General features: G+C 46.3%; 1 protein-coding gene across 5 annotated transcripts in view; it reads right to left on the reverse strand.

Annotated features, from left to right (window-relative positions):
• Positions 1 to 11,135, reverse strand: part of MAP7D3 (MAP7 domain containing 3) — a 51,799-nt gene extending 40,664 nt beyond the window's left edge. For all 5 annotated transcript variants that reach the window (XM_090058926.1, XM_090058925.1, XM_090058924.1 and 2 more), the window contains exon 1: positions 10,976 to 11,135. In XM_090058926.1, coding sequence (XP_089915052.1) covers positions 10,976 to 11,039 — 64 coding nt within the window. In that variant the 5' untranslated portion in view covers positions 11,040 to 11,135. The remainder of the gene's footprint in view (positions 1 to 10,975) is intronic.
• Positions 11,136 to 13,345: the final 2,210 nt, after the last annotated feature.

Below are 13,345 nucleotides of genomic sequence, written 5' to 3' on the forward strand. Positions count from 1 at the left end.
CCCCTGCTTTCACCAAGTTATTTCCTCCTGTCCATTGGTTTTAACTTGTGCACCAGTTTTCCCCTGTGGGCGACTTTTATTTCAGCAGAGCATGTGGAGCTGCAATCCTTCTGTGCCGCTGGAGCCGCCATGCCCTCGTGTACTGTTTTTGTCTCTTTGTTTGAAAGTGCAATATTCTTTCAGTGCAGTGCCAGGAAGAGGAAGCCAGGAAGCTTGTGCTGCTTTGTGAAAGAATGAGCTTCTTCAGTGCAACAGGCTTGCATTTAGGCCGATCCAGGATCCAACTCAGAGAGGACAGGAGCAAGGCTGGAATATCCACAATTGGGATAAATACCCAACTGGCTCCCTGTTTGTTGGAAACCCCCAAAAGCCATCACCCACATGAAAATGACCAATTCATTTGAAAGTGCCTTTTAAAATGAGCTAGTGAACTTCAAAAAGATGGCCCTAGATGATCATAATTGTGTTTTATTTCCAGACAGATACAGGAGCATGTGGCTCTGCAGCCGCACCAGAGGACCCAATTCCTGAGTAAGGATCCCTTGTGAAGCTTGTATGGAGCAGTCCCGAACGTGGTGCAGGTTTGTCCTGAGGTTTCTTCTTCAGGTTGGCCCTTTCCTTGAAAGCCTTCGAGTGTTTTCAAGTGCTTCGATCATCTGAAGTTTTCTTCCAGTCATTAGGCTCTATGTTCCCTGCCTTCATCTCTCTTGCAAACATCTTTGAAAAGACACACTGATGCCCAGGCAGAAGCAGGCAAATGTTAGCACTTGATGTGCCGTGTTAGCATGAATGCAGGGTACACACTAAAGAGATGCACTGTTTCAGCTGATCTTGCTTTAGAAGTGAAGGATGAAAAGTCACTGGAGTTTTAAGGGTGAAACCCAGTAAAATGGATCATGCTCTGAAGTGGCAGAGCATGAGGAGGAACAGAATGGGAAATGCCAAAGGTTTAAATCTCAGCTCTGCAGGGCATGGGTAAATTCTGCCGCACGTGCGTACACAGTTGCTTATTGCTCACTGTTGTTTTTGACAAGCCCTTTGCTCACATGGGTGTGGGCCTTCCCCACAGGGTGAATTTGAGAGTAGGTAACTCACGCTCAAGTTCAGCTAGCTTGAGAGAACAGTTATGCTGCAAAACACTACCTGACTTGCACAGAGGGAGGCGAGTCCCCGACTGGCAAGCTAGCCTCCAACCCACACCTCCCATGGGTCAGCTGGCTCACGGGTCCCCCTTAGCTCACCTAGGGAGATGCGCAGAGTCAGGCTCTGCCTCAAGCCACCCCTGCAGCGAGGGCAGCGTCATGACAAACACTCATGCCTTTTCTTCCTTGTAATATTTTCTTAAGTTTCCAGTTCCCAGGGGCACCATCTTCAGCACGAGGAAGTGGGCTGGCTTCGCATCTCTTACCCTTCTCCCCTTCAGAATTGGTCCTTTTTTTTCCCCTTCGTCCACGGCATGCTCACCGAACTGCTATTTGTCCTCTTGCTTGCAGGCTATTGTTTAATACACCACGTCTCAAACAAAGCAGCCCACACAGAGCCTAGCACTGCAAGCCACAACCGACACAGCACAGGCGGAGGGGGGCACAACTTTGGGCTCTCCCTTGAAAGGAAAAGAATGACTCCTTTATGTAATAAGCGAGCCCCTGTTATTGCCTATTTTACCCCGAACCTTCTCGTCCCTAAGGACCTACACTACTTTCTGCCTTAGCAGTGAAGCTGGGATGCACAGAGAGGCCAAGCACTGGCCCCTGCACCTGTAGCCTCCAGAGGCTCCAACCCAATCCTGCACCAGCACCACTCAGTGTGGACCCTCTAGACCTCATGGCACCTGGCTGCCGTGCTACTGCCTTCACAGAACAGAGCAGTGAGAAACCTAAAGAGCTCAACGCCGCTGTTTCTTCAGGCTGCCGGTCAGCCCTCATAACAGCCCTGTGTCTGTAATAAGGCCTTGAATATGTAGTCAAGTGATGGCCCCTTCTCAGAGGTTTAAATATGGACCCATGAAAAGACAACAGACAGATGACACGCATGGTCAGGATGAAAGGGGAGAAGAGAATGAGCAGCGAGCTGGCAGTTGTGCCCGGACACAAGTCTCGGCCCCCGCTCTGCCCGTGCACGGCCAAATGGCAGAGGCAGAGATGGAGGCGATGACTGGGAATGAATGACTGAAGCCTGGACTATCTTGACCCTGGTACTGAGTAACGGCTTGTAACTCAAGTCTCAAAGGACTGCTCATCCTTCCGCAGGTGACCATGAAAAAAACCAAGTCAGAAGTTGAGCGTTAGACTATGGAAGGAAGTTGCTTTGTTTAATTCCCACTACCTAGAGACAGACATGTCTGTAGATTTCCACTGAGGAACTCCCGTATTTAAAAAGTGAGCACTTGAGTTGGACAACGTGGCTTTAAAGAGAACTGCAAGGCCTCTCCAAGTCTCAGGTCAGCTCACCCCAACAGCATGGCCAAGCTACTTAACGGGGAAGTCAGGCATCTTAAATCTCACCTGCAAAGTACAAAGGGGCGGAAGATGGAGGAGCTGTATTTACTGAAGATGTAGATCTCCCCTAAAGAGCTACAAGTCGTGAACTAAATTCTTCCTGGATAACCAGCTCGAGGGACTCTGTCACTTGGAAGTCAAGAGCTGAAGGAATGCATGGAAAATAGATTTGAAATAGAAAACAAATGCTGGACATATTGAAGCTGGACTTGTCTTAGAGAGAAAATAGAAACAAATGTTTCACATACATAAAAAATTGCATATACACACACTAGGAATCAGAACTTGTGGTGCAGGTGATCTCTTTTATTAGACCAACTAGTTTTTTGCTAAAACATTTCTTTTGCAAAAATCAACTTGGTCGAATAAAAGATATCACCACCCCCACGAGGTCCGATTCCTTTTGCCTCTAGACCAGGCTACAACCTGGATACCTGACGCATACTGTGCCTTACAGGGACTGCCAATGAAAGCAATAATCATTAGCTGGCAAATTAAAAGGTCATTAAGCAATAACTGTCCTTTTCCTTCTTGCAGCACTGACTGCTGAGCTTATTCTCAATGTTACTGCTGCCATTTACAAACCAGATATTACTTCTAAGGTCTTCATTGTTGGACGGTCATGTAGAAACTGCACAAAAGCAAAGAATTCATCTTTGACATCTAACTGGAAGTTTTCCCAAGCCAACTGCCTCAAATTCAGTTGTGATAAACCAGGAACTTGAAGGTCACCCATTTATCTCATCCTTACACTGACGACAGTCTTTAAGTCTTCTGTGAGGGAAACAAGTTATAAATCTTAATCTTCTATACGTCAAATTTTAGACTCATAGTTACATTACACTACAAAAAAAGCATCATAGGGACTTTTCATCATGTCTCCTGTTGCTGGCAGGAGGAAGGCTCCAGAAGTAGGACAGATGCTTGCATTATTTTAGCTACAGGCCTTCAGGAAAAACAGAACTTGCTGTGTTACCTGGACCTGCTCTTTACACACACAAGCCCTTGGCCAAGTACAATAAACACCAATTTATCTATGCTGTGGCTTACGCAGCCACTGCACAAATACTGATGCTACCAGGTAACTATGTTAACAAAAACAATAGCTGTGCAATGACTGCGTTGCCACCTGGTCATTTGGTAAGCATGAACGACTGTGGATAGGAAAATAAAGTTCTACAGAAACATTTACAATAAACCACTCGTAGACAATACATACGACTGCCCTGGACATACTAAGAGAACCTGGCAATGAACCTTGTCCTAGAGCTCTGAACAGCACAAAGCTATTGTCTCAAGAGTGCTTCCCTGTCCTGGCCTTCTTGTTTTAAAACGGCTTTGCTTGGCAGTTAAATGCCATAATTTTGTTCAGCTAAAGGTCATCTCAGAAGGCAGTGCCCAGCAGAATCAGACACCCTTTTACAACGGCATCCAGCAGAGCTTCCCAAAACATTTCAGCATGACTGCAACAGCTTTGACATTCTCCTCAACAGAAATGCAGTAACTTAAACACTTCCCATATGCCCAAGCATTGCAAAGTTTCCAGCGAGACAATGATGGGCATGAGATGATGCAGAAAATACTAAAATGCCCAACCTATTTAGCCCCCGTCTGACCTAGGATATTCTGGGCTCAGGATTTCCTCTCTTAAGAGTTGCCAAGACCCCCAAGTGATGCTATCGGGGGAATGTATAGCTGAGAAAAGATAGATCCGTTCATGTCCTTTCTACACTGCAGCTTTACGTGGTACAACTGCCAAATGACCAGAGAGAAAGTTCTGCATGGATGAGACTTTAATGTCACGAAAGAGTGGTTTTGATGATACTGATTTATACAATGTAAGCCAAAATACAAAAGTGTTAATACTGTCACTTCTACCTCTGTTGAGTGGAGCCATTATCTATGCCATAATCTTAGTTCTACCTCAACCGTGTTAAAAGCACTTTGCAACCACAGCTGGACCAAGTATGTATCTAATGCCCACTCATATTTTGGAGTGACTAAACCAAACTCTTCCTATGCTTTCTAGCTGAGCCCTCTTAAAAGACAGTTATCTCGTTAAGCCAGTAATTGGCAGCCTACAAACTGTGGGGCATGGTCAGCCTGCAGAACCACTGGATCTGGCCTGCGGTCATGGGACTCGACGGTGCAGGGCAAGGGGTGCAACGGAGGACAGTCCTAGTGCCAGCCTTCCCACACTTGATTCGGGCAGGTTGTTCTGGCCTGCCGCTGGAAGAGGTTGCCTACTCCTGGGTTAAGTGATCTAAACTTTCAGCAGAAACTGGCCAGTTCTACTGAGATGCGCTAAATTAAGCAACTGATTTGCCAGCAGTGAATCTACGCAGAAATTTGTGACCTGCTGGTGTTTTGCCTGCCTCCTAGAAGCACAAATATACTCAAACCTGCAGTCTCCTAATATTCTTGCCAAAGGCGGGTGGCATTTGGCCAACATGGAGATTCAGCCAGACTAAGTAGTTCAGCATATGGCTCCTACTGGAACCGATGGAAGAACCTGCCCAGACGACGCTCGGGACAGAGGGACTAAATTATAGACGAATCTAAACAAGATTAGATTCATTCATTCAAACTTCCCTATGTGTTTCTGGAGCCAATTACAAGTATGTTTAAGTTATAACTTTGACCTTTAATGGAACAGCGTGCTTCAAATGCTCTCTTTACTCCATGTTTTCAAATATCCTTCTAAGTAATCACATGGAAATAAAAAGCAGCCAGTGCTTTCATTGTCATGGTGACTGCAGTGTGCATTACTGAATATGTATGCTGAATAGTATATATACTACTGCTTTTCATTCAAGCTCCCCGCAACTTATTCATGAACACTGGCTTTCATAATCATTATTTTTAAAGATGCGTGCACAAAGAAAGAATAAACGACTACTTCGTACTACCCGACTAGGAAGCTGGAGCACTAGGAAGATTCAAATCTCAATTTCCCACTCTGTGCTTTTAGCAATGTTCTTAGCAAGTTTGCCATCTAATATACTGGGACAAACTTTCCATCTGAAATGAAATCTTGCTACTAAATTTTTCATGTCATGCAACTGTTAATGACACAACTTTAAAAGGTACAGAATTGTGGTTTGTGATCAAGACCTGAACATTTGCCTGTCTGCTCACTGGTGGTAGAAGAGAAGCTTTCCCTGGCCAGGCTTGGAAAAGATGTGCAGGAGTTAAGTTTTGTTTTAGAACTCCAATTTCCTAGTTTCTACAATTATAGATATACTTTCAAATGTAGATCTAAATGTAAAGATCTCTCTCTCTCTATCCAATGTAAAGATAGATATTTATATCACTGCCATCCACAATCCACGTGAAATCAACTCCACTGCCTCAAGAGCCGCTTATAACCTTAGCAAATAATAATGAAATGAAGTTAAGACACAGCTTCATGGCTACTACTGCAGTACTGTGAGCTACACTGACATAACCAAAACTGACTTGATTTTTGGCAATCCTTCTCAGCCATGTACCTTGTCCCCATTAATTTAGCATCCCAGAGCCTCACATTTTTATACCTTTATCTTTGCAACACCAATGATGGTGGAGAAATATTAGCATGGTCATTTTACAGATAATATCTCACTGTGCCATGGCTTCCCCACACAAGCCTAACAGAGCAAAACTACTCTGAAGAAGTCAGCGGGTTCTTCAGGGCAGATAAGAAAAAAACTCCTTCCTCCTGCCAGCAACAGGAGACTGCATGACTCATATTCACCAGACACCCAATAGCCATGGACTGATGTGAAAACCAGAGCCCAAGATCTGATCCAAGGGACCTCCTAGGCAGAAACCCTAGCATCCTTCCAGTTTTCACCTGTTGCAGCTTGATGGAGAAACTGCTTGTCAGAACCTTAGCAGGGGATTCACCAGGACCTCTTCCATATTTGCATCTACTGCTGCCTCGTCTCTGAACAGCACACAGTTAGTGAAATTTCAGGATTAAAACCATGACTGAGATGGAAATTAGGGCTACTTGGTGCTGCCATTTGTTCCAGACTACTCATCTGAGAATTAAAGTTTCAAGATTAGTTATGCTTCCTTCCCATAAGACACAACTCTTTTCATAAAACTAGTAAAGAAGTTACTAGGAAATTTGTTCTGGCCCACACGGACAAAGCCAAATACATGGTAGGCCCAAAAGCTCAATTCTGCACTTCTGAAGTGCAACTACCATGAAATGGGATGATGGCAGTGACAGCTTGATGCTCAGTTCGGTGCAAAAATGTGAAGTATTTTTGTTAAAACAAGCTAAGCTGGAGATCAAGGAAAAAAACGGGGGCTCTTTTTTCCCCCCCCCTCACAGATTGATACTGAGAATGAAAGATGCGCAAGTCACGTGGGGCTGCCAAGTGTAACTAAGTCTCTTCAGACATAGCTTAGCTTTGTTATTTTAACACAGCCCATGCCTGTAAGTTGTTCCATACCAGCACACCCCTCCCCTTCATGCCTACGCAGAGCTCACTGATTTCAGCCCGGGAATGGTTGGGGTGGGGGGGGGAGAGGAAGGAATTCAGCAGAATTGTGGCCTTGGTTAGCAATTCTATAAGGACATGAGAAGCAGCAGCAGCCAGCTCATTCTCTTATAGCTTTGCTGGCTCCTCACTGGAATGAGGCGATACTAAATGAATGCAGAAATAAAGTAAGTTTGCTCAGCAAAATAAAAAAGCCATTTCTACATAGTCACTTTTCAGAAACATATATTCAGAAATCCGCACGCATAAGCAAATGGGTTAGATAATGACTGAATTTATTAGTTTTTAAGAGGCCACAACTCTGACCACATTGTGCTCGGCTAGCCAGGAGATGGAAACTATGCCTACAGCCAGATCTCCCAGAACAGGTCCTGCAGGAAGAAGGTGACACTCCGATGTCCTGGTTCAAAAACTTAACTGGCAAACAGACCTGAGGAAGGGTGCTTTTGGCCCAAAGCTTGTCAAACTTATCTTCCAATTGGAGCAAAAGATGGTACAACCCTCCCCCCCTTGCATCTCATACATTTCCTGGACCATCACAGCTATAAAAACACTCCAACCCTACTACAGATATTCCCCCCATGATCAGGAACATATCTGACAGAGCTGGATTTGACACTTAAACACTTAAATCACATTTAGAAATAATCATTCCCACAGTGATTTAACATGGGTACAGGTGGGACACCTACCTTGCAGAAAGTTGAAAGTAAATACAGCTAGTTCTCACAATGCAAAAACTCATTCAGTTGCCACCAAGGTCACAACAGACAAGCTAAAGAATGGTTAGAGAAACAACATACAAGAGTAAACACAACCTAACACCTTAAATTAAAATAATTTCAAATATTACCCTGATTATTCCTTAATGTTCAAGAATTAAACCTGAACACAGAAGCAAAAGACCAACCTCCCCTTCCAAATCTTTCCATGCTCCACAGTGCTTACAGAATTAAAAAATGTCTAGAAAAGGCCCTTTTTTGTGCCCAAACTAAGAGGATATAACTTTAAATACACACAGGGATCAGATCAATGGCTTAAGAAAAAGTGCCATTTTTGCAGAGTTATTTCACAGACCAGAATTCATACTGGAGGTTATGCATCTACCAATGACACATAAACAGGAAACAATGAGTAAACCCAAACCTAAATTTTGGTTGCAGAAGCATATAAACCTTCATGGTGTCTACCTGAAGGAAACAGGATCGGGCAGGTAGGAGGAAGGACAGAAAGGGAAGAGCAGTCGAATCACAGGACTGTCACTCCTGGCATGATTTGGCCTACAGCACTTTTCACAACAAACGCTGCATAAATCACAACTGCCCTCCCGTCTGCCCCCAGTACTGGACTGAGCTGGCAGAGTTAAGAGCCGGGGGAAAAAAAGTCTATCTTTTTACTTCAAACTTCACACTTCTGCTATGAAAAGCAAATCGAGAAATAACAAGCACAGGATCCCATGATGCTGATGTGTAGTAACCCTGTCAAGCCTTAAACATCTACTAACCAGAACACTAGCCAAAGGATGTTAAGAAAGCCCAGATGCAGGGCAGAGGAATCCCGTAATGCCTGGGCTACTGTTCTTCAGAGGAACACCAGGTCCTTTGGCCATCTTGTACACCGGCCTCCAGCTCAGGGGTTCTCAACCTTTTTGCATTAATAAGCACTATGATGACTTAGCCTTTTTCATGGAGCATTAAAAGAAAATCAAATAGATATAATAGTCATCTCATCAGTTATGCCTTTCAGTGTGATTCTTGACATGATGGCGAGTTCTTTTGAGCACTGTTTTTGGATATATGGGAGAGCACTTTACACAATCACGAAAGCATGATGGTACTCGCGAGCACCAGGTCGAGAATGCCTGCTAGCTACTAAATGAACCTGAAGCTCCCTTCTCACCCACCTCAACTGTCTGATTACTGAAAGGCAGAAACTTACCTTCCTCCCCACTGCCTGCCTCTAAGACCTGACGTGTTCAGGTGCTTTTGCTGCTGCAAAAACCATGACTTTGCCAGTGGGGACAGGACAAAGTGGTATTCATTACACTGCCACTCTCAGTCTTTTGTTTCAGGTCATTTCTTTTCCAAACACAGGCAGTGCCTGACTTGGCTGCAGCCGCAAGAGCGGCAGAAATAAGGTGACCCCATTCTTGTCACTTTTACTGCTGCCCATAGGGTCTGAAACGGACTGATCCGCACTCCCCCTTCCCCCTCTCTCTCTCACACACACTTGGAAACCAACGTGGTGACAGAAAGGCACCAGCAGACTGAACCGCATTCATTCACCTTTGTCATACATATAGCTGTAAGTCCTAGAAATGCATTTTATGTCACTTAAAGTTTAGATTCTGCTCCAAGGATTTCCATCTTGAAAGAGATGCAAGATGATTTTTCAAGCCTGTCCTTTCAATTTACAAGATCTGCCCATTGCATGAAAGAACAGGAAGGGTGATAAGCTGCCTGGCTCCACGAATTTTCCACTTTTAGTTACCAAACAGACTCTAGTCCAAGATAGCTGTCAAAAAATGTGGGCAACACCTGTTTGGAGACCTCCAGAAAAAAAAGTTTGATGGTTTTAGTTTGGCTCTCCACACACAAGCGCACCCCTCACAAACCACAAAAGTTAGCAAATTCAGCACAGAGGACAAGAATAAAATAGAAATGAAATTTTCAACATTTCATTTGAAGTTATGGGACGAAGTTTGCAGTGTCACTTCCTCTGCCCTATCCTTTCTTTGGACAAGTAGCATCAAGCCTGATGTCCTCCGACAAACCGTTACTTTTCATAAACGCTAGGTTCACCTTAGAAAAAACTGAAACACTAAGGGAAGGAAAATAAAACCACACACACTTCATATCAGTTGTCTGCGTCAGAGAAACTTCCAGGTCTGAGTTGAACAAGCAAAGCCTCTCCCTCTGTGTATAAGGTGCATCAGATCTTCAGGGGCTGTGGTGGCGGAAAAGACCGGACTGTCAAAAAGCCAGGATGACAACGCTTGTACCCTGTTCACTTCAGATCACGCCTTCCAGAACCGAGACCACGTGTCTGCCTCCCTGCGTTACTTCCACTCTGAGCGTATCAGGCTGGTTCATCCTCTACTGACTCACCCACAAAACCAACGTGTGCAGCGCGGACACAACGCTCCTCGCGCATGGGCCTGCCCTGCTATCTAGGGCCTCGATGCCAACAGCTGACGCACAAACCCGCTGGCAGGGAAAACCATCAACCCAACGCCAGTGCCCAGGAGCTAGCAAGGATATGCTCAGCCCCTGGATGGGGGCATGAACTCAAGAGGGCAGCTTTTAAGCAACGTCAACATTTTGATTAGGGAAGGCACCTTGCGGATTAACTCGCGTAGATTTATCTATCTGTCTATCTATATATTTATGGCTCTCTCTCTCAGGAGGTAGATACAGATGGCTATAGAGCAGTGGTTCCCAAACCTGGACACGTCATGCGCACCACCCATTTAAAACCAGTCAGCTTTTACATACCGCCAGCAAATTTCTCGGTTCGACCCTAACGCTGCCTGCAAGTTTTTGTCACATCCAGTCATTATAATAAATCGGTTAACACGTCCCACTAGCACCCGGACCACAGACACAGCAATAGCTGTCCACACGCGGACAGGCAGCAGAGGAGATGAAGGCGGCTCCAGACAAATGGTTTTCAAGCGGCGCTGCCGACCCCCCGACAGAGGACTGGCAAATCAACCACCAAGCACGTGAATACCACACTCCGTTTACAATGGCCAGAGGGGTCCGAGCCTCTGCCTGAAGCTTGTCAGGGGCCTGCGGATGGGAGCAAGGCGCCAAACCAGCGCCGGGGCCGGCCGGGAGATGGCTCCGGACAGACGGGCCCGGCGAGCCGAGGGCGGTGTCCCCGGCGCTGGGCGCGCACGGCCCGGGCCGCGAGGGCTGACGCCGCGTCCCCCACGCCCGGCCTCCATCCCCGCCAGGGGACCGTCCCGCCCGGCCCGCTCACCCATCTGCTCCCGCAGCCCCTTCAGCGCCCCACCGCCACCGCCACCGCCACCGCTCTCCGCCATCTTCCGCCTCCCAGCCGCCGCCGCCGGGCAGGGCAGCGCGAGCGCAGGGCGCAGGGCGCATGCGCCGGCCGGCAGCGCCGCGCGGGGCGGGAAGAGCGCAGGTCCCGCCCCCGCCGCGAGGCCCCGCCCCCGCCCCCAGCTCCGAGGGGCCCGACACGAGCTTCCCTCCGCCCGTCCTGTGACGCAGAGAGGAGAACACGTGACATACGCCGCCGTGACGGCACACGTGACGTACAGCGGTGGACCATGCCGTCACTGCGAACCTTACATACATCGCCATGACAGCACACGTGACATACAGCACGTGGACTGCACCATCACTGCGGACATTACCTACATCGCCATGACAGCACACGTTACATACATTGCGTGGGCCACGCCATGGACACCAACAGTCTCCCCTGCCGAGTGAGGGTCACCAGGACTCCTGCCTTGTGTCCCCTGCTTCTCTGCCACCTTGGTTTGCTTTGCTACGTGGCCCCCGTTCCGCGTTACATCCATCGCGCCATCGACTGAGCAATGGTGCAGGACACGCGGAGTGGCGGCACAGGCAGAGTCGTGGCCGCACCGGAAAAATGGCTGTCCAGCTAGAAAAACTGCCGAGCGGCTATGGAGTTAGTGCTTGGAAAGGTGTCACAAATGTAGAGCTGGTTTCTACCCAGGTATCGGGCCCTGCTACACGTTACATCAATCATGCCATGGACTGAATCACGCAATAAATGTAGAGCGGGCACCTGGGCAGAGTCATTATCACATCGTAAAAATGGCCTTCCAGCTATAAAAACTGCCGAGCAGCTACAGAGTTAGTGCTTGGAAGGGTGTCTCAAGTCCAGAGCTGGTTTCTATCCAGGTATCAGGGCCCTGCTACACGTTACACTTAGCGCATCGTGGACTGGTGAATCAGGCAATAATGTAGAGCAGCTGTACGGGCAGAGTTGTTATCACACCATAAAAATGGCCGTCCAGCTATAAAAAGAGCTGAGCAGCTACAGAGTTAGTGCTTGGAAAGGTGTCACAAGAACAGAGCTGGTTTGTATCCAGCTTTCATTTCACCAGGTGGCAGGGCCCTGCTACACATTACACTATCACACCATGGACTGGTGAATCACACAATAAATGTAGAGGGGCCACACGGGTAAAGTCATTATCACACCAGAAAAGTGTCCATCCAATTATAAGAATTGCTGACCAGCTGCAGAGTTAGTGCTTGGAAAGGGGGCACAAGTCTAGAGCTGGTTTCTACCCAGCTTTCATTTGAAGGTTTAGCAGGGCCGTAAGGAGGAGAAAGCAATTTGCATGCCTTTCCCAGCAGCTGATGCAGGGAGCCTGGCTTGAGAAAAGCTGCTCCCTATATATGGCCCTTGTTACACATGACATATATTACTCAATTCACTGGTGAATCATGCAGTAAATTTAGACATATTCAAAGTAGGAGGGGCCACACCTGCAAATAAATTATCACACAATTAACTGGTTAATTGCACAATAAATTTAGACAGTACACACATGCAAAGTAATTATCACATCATAAAAATAACTATCCGGCTATAAAAAGAGCCAGCCAACTATAGTTAGTGCTTGAAAATGTGTAACAATGCTACAGCTGGTTTCTATTCATCTTTAATATGAACACGTAGCAGGGCTCTTAGGGTGAAATCTTTTATTGGCTCTGTTATGTAGTTGGGATAGAAATATGCAGGTTTCAAATGCAAGACATGTGCCCCCAGGTTGTAATAATTAGAAGCATCCCCCTATTGTGGCTGTCACACAATTCACGCAAATTTAGAAGCCAACAATTTACCAAATTAGCCACGCAGGTATTCTGGATAGTTCATCGATTAGGCGTGTTTTTGATAAACTGACCTTTCCAAATTGAGTTTAGAAGAAAATGATGAATGCAAGAGAAACTGCTTTTGAGACAGTGCACCAAATTTTGCTCTCAGTTTACATGGATGGAAATCTTAAATCATTCATTGCAGTTATGCTGGAGTAACTGAGAGCAAAATTAGCCTAAGGCTACAGAAAACACATCCAACTGGAGGAGCAATTATGAACTTGTAACTCTTGGCACTGTGCAGGCCTGAAGCCTTATTTGGCCAGATGAAGCATTTGGTAATGCCAGCTGCTAGAAACTTGATGGAGCTGCTTGACTGGTGGTCTAAAGTTAAAACCTGAGGGTGTGTCTAGATGTGCGGTTTAATGTGCATTATTTTAATGTGCATTAAAGCAACATTAAAAGAAGTTAATGCACATTAAGATAGGATAACGCACATTTTCGTAGCACCTCACAAGGGAGGGTGCTTGTA

Source organism: Crocodylus siamensis, chromosome 8 (assembly GCF_052110815.1).
Source record: "Crocodylus siamensis isolate JL-2025a chromosome 8, ASM5211081v1, whole genome shotgun sequence".
Lineage (NCBI taxonomy): Eukaryota > Metazoa > Chordata > Crocodylia > Crocodylidae > Crocodylus > Crocodylus siamensis.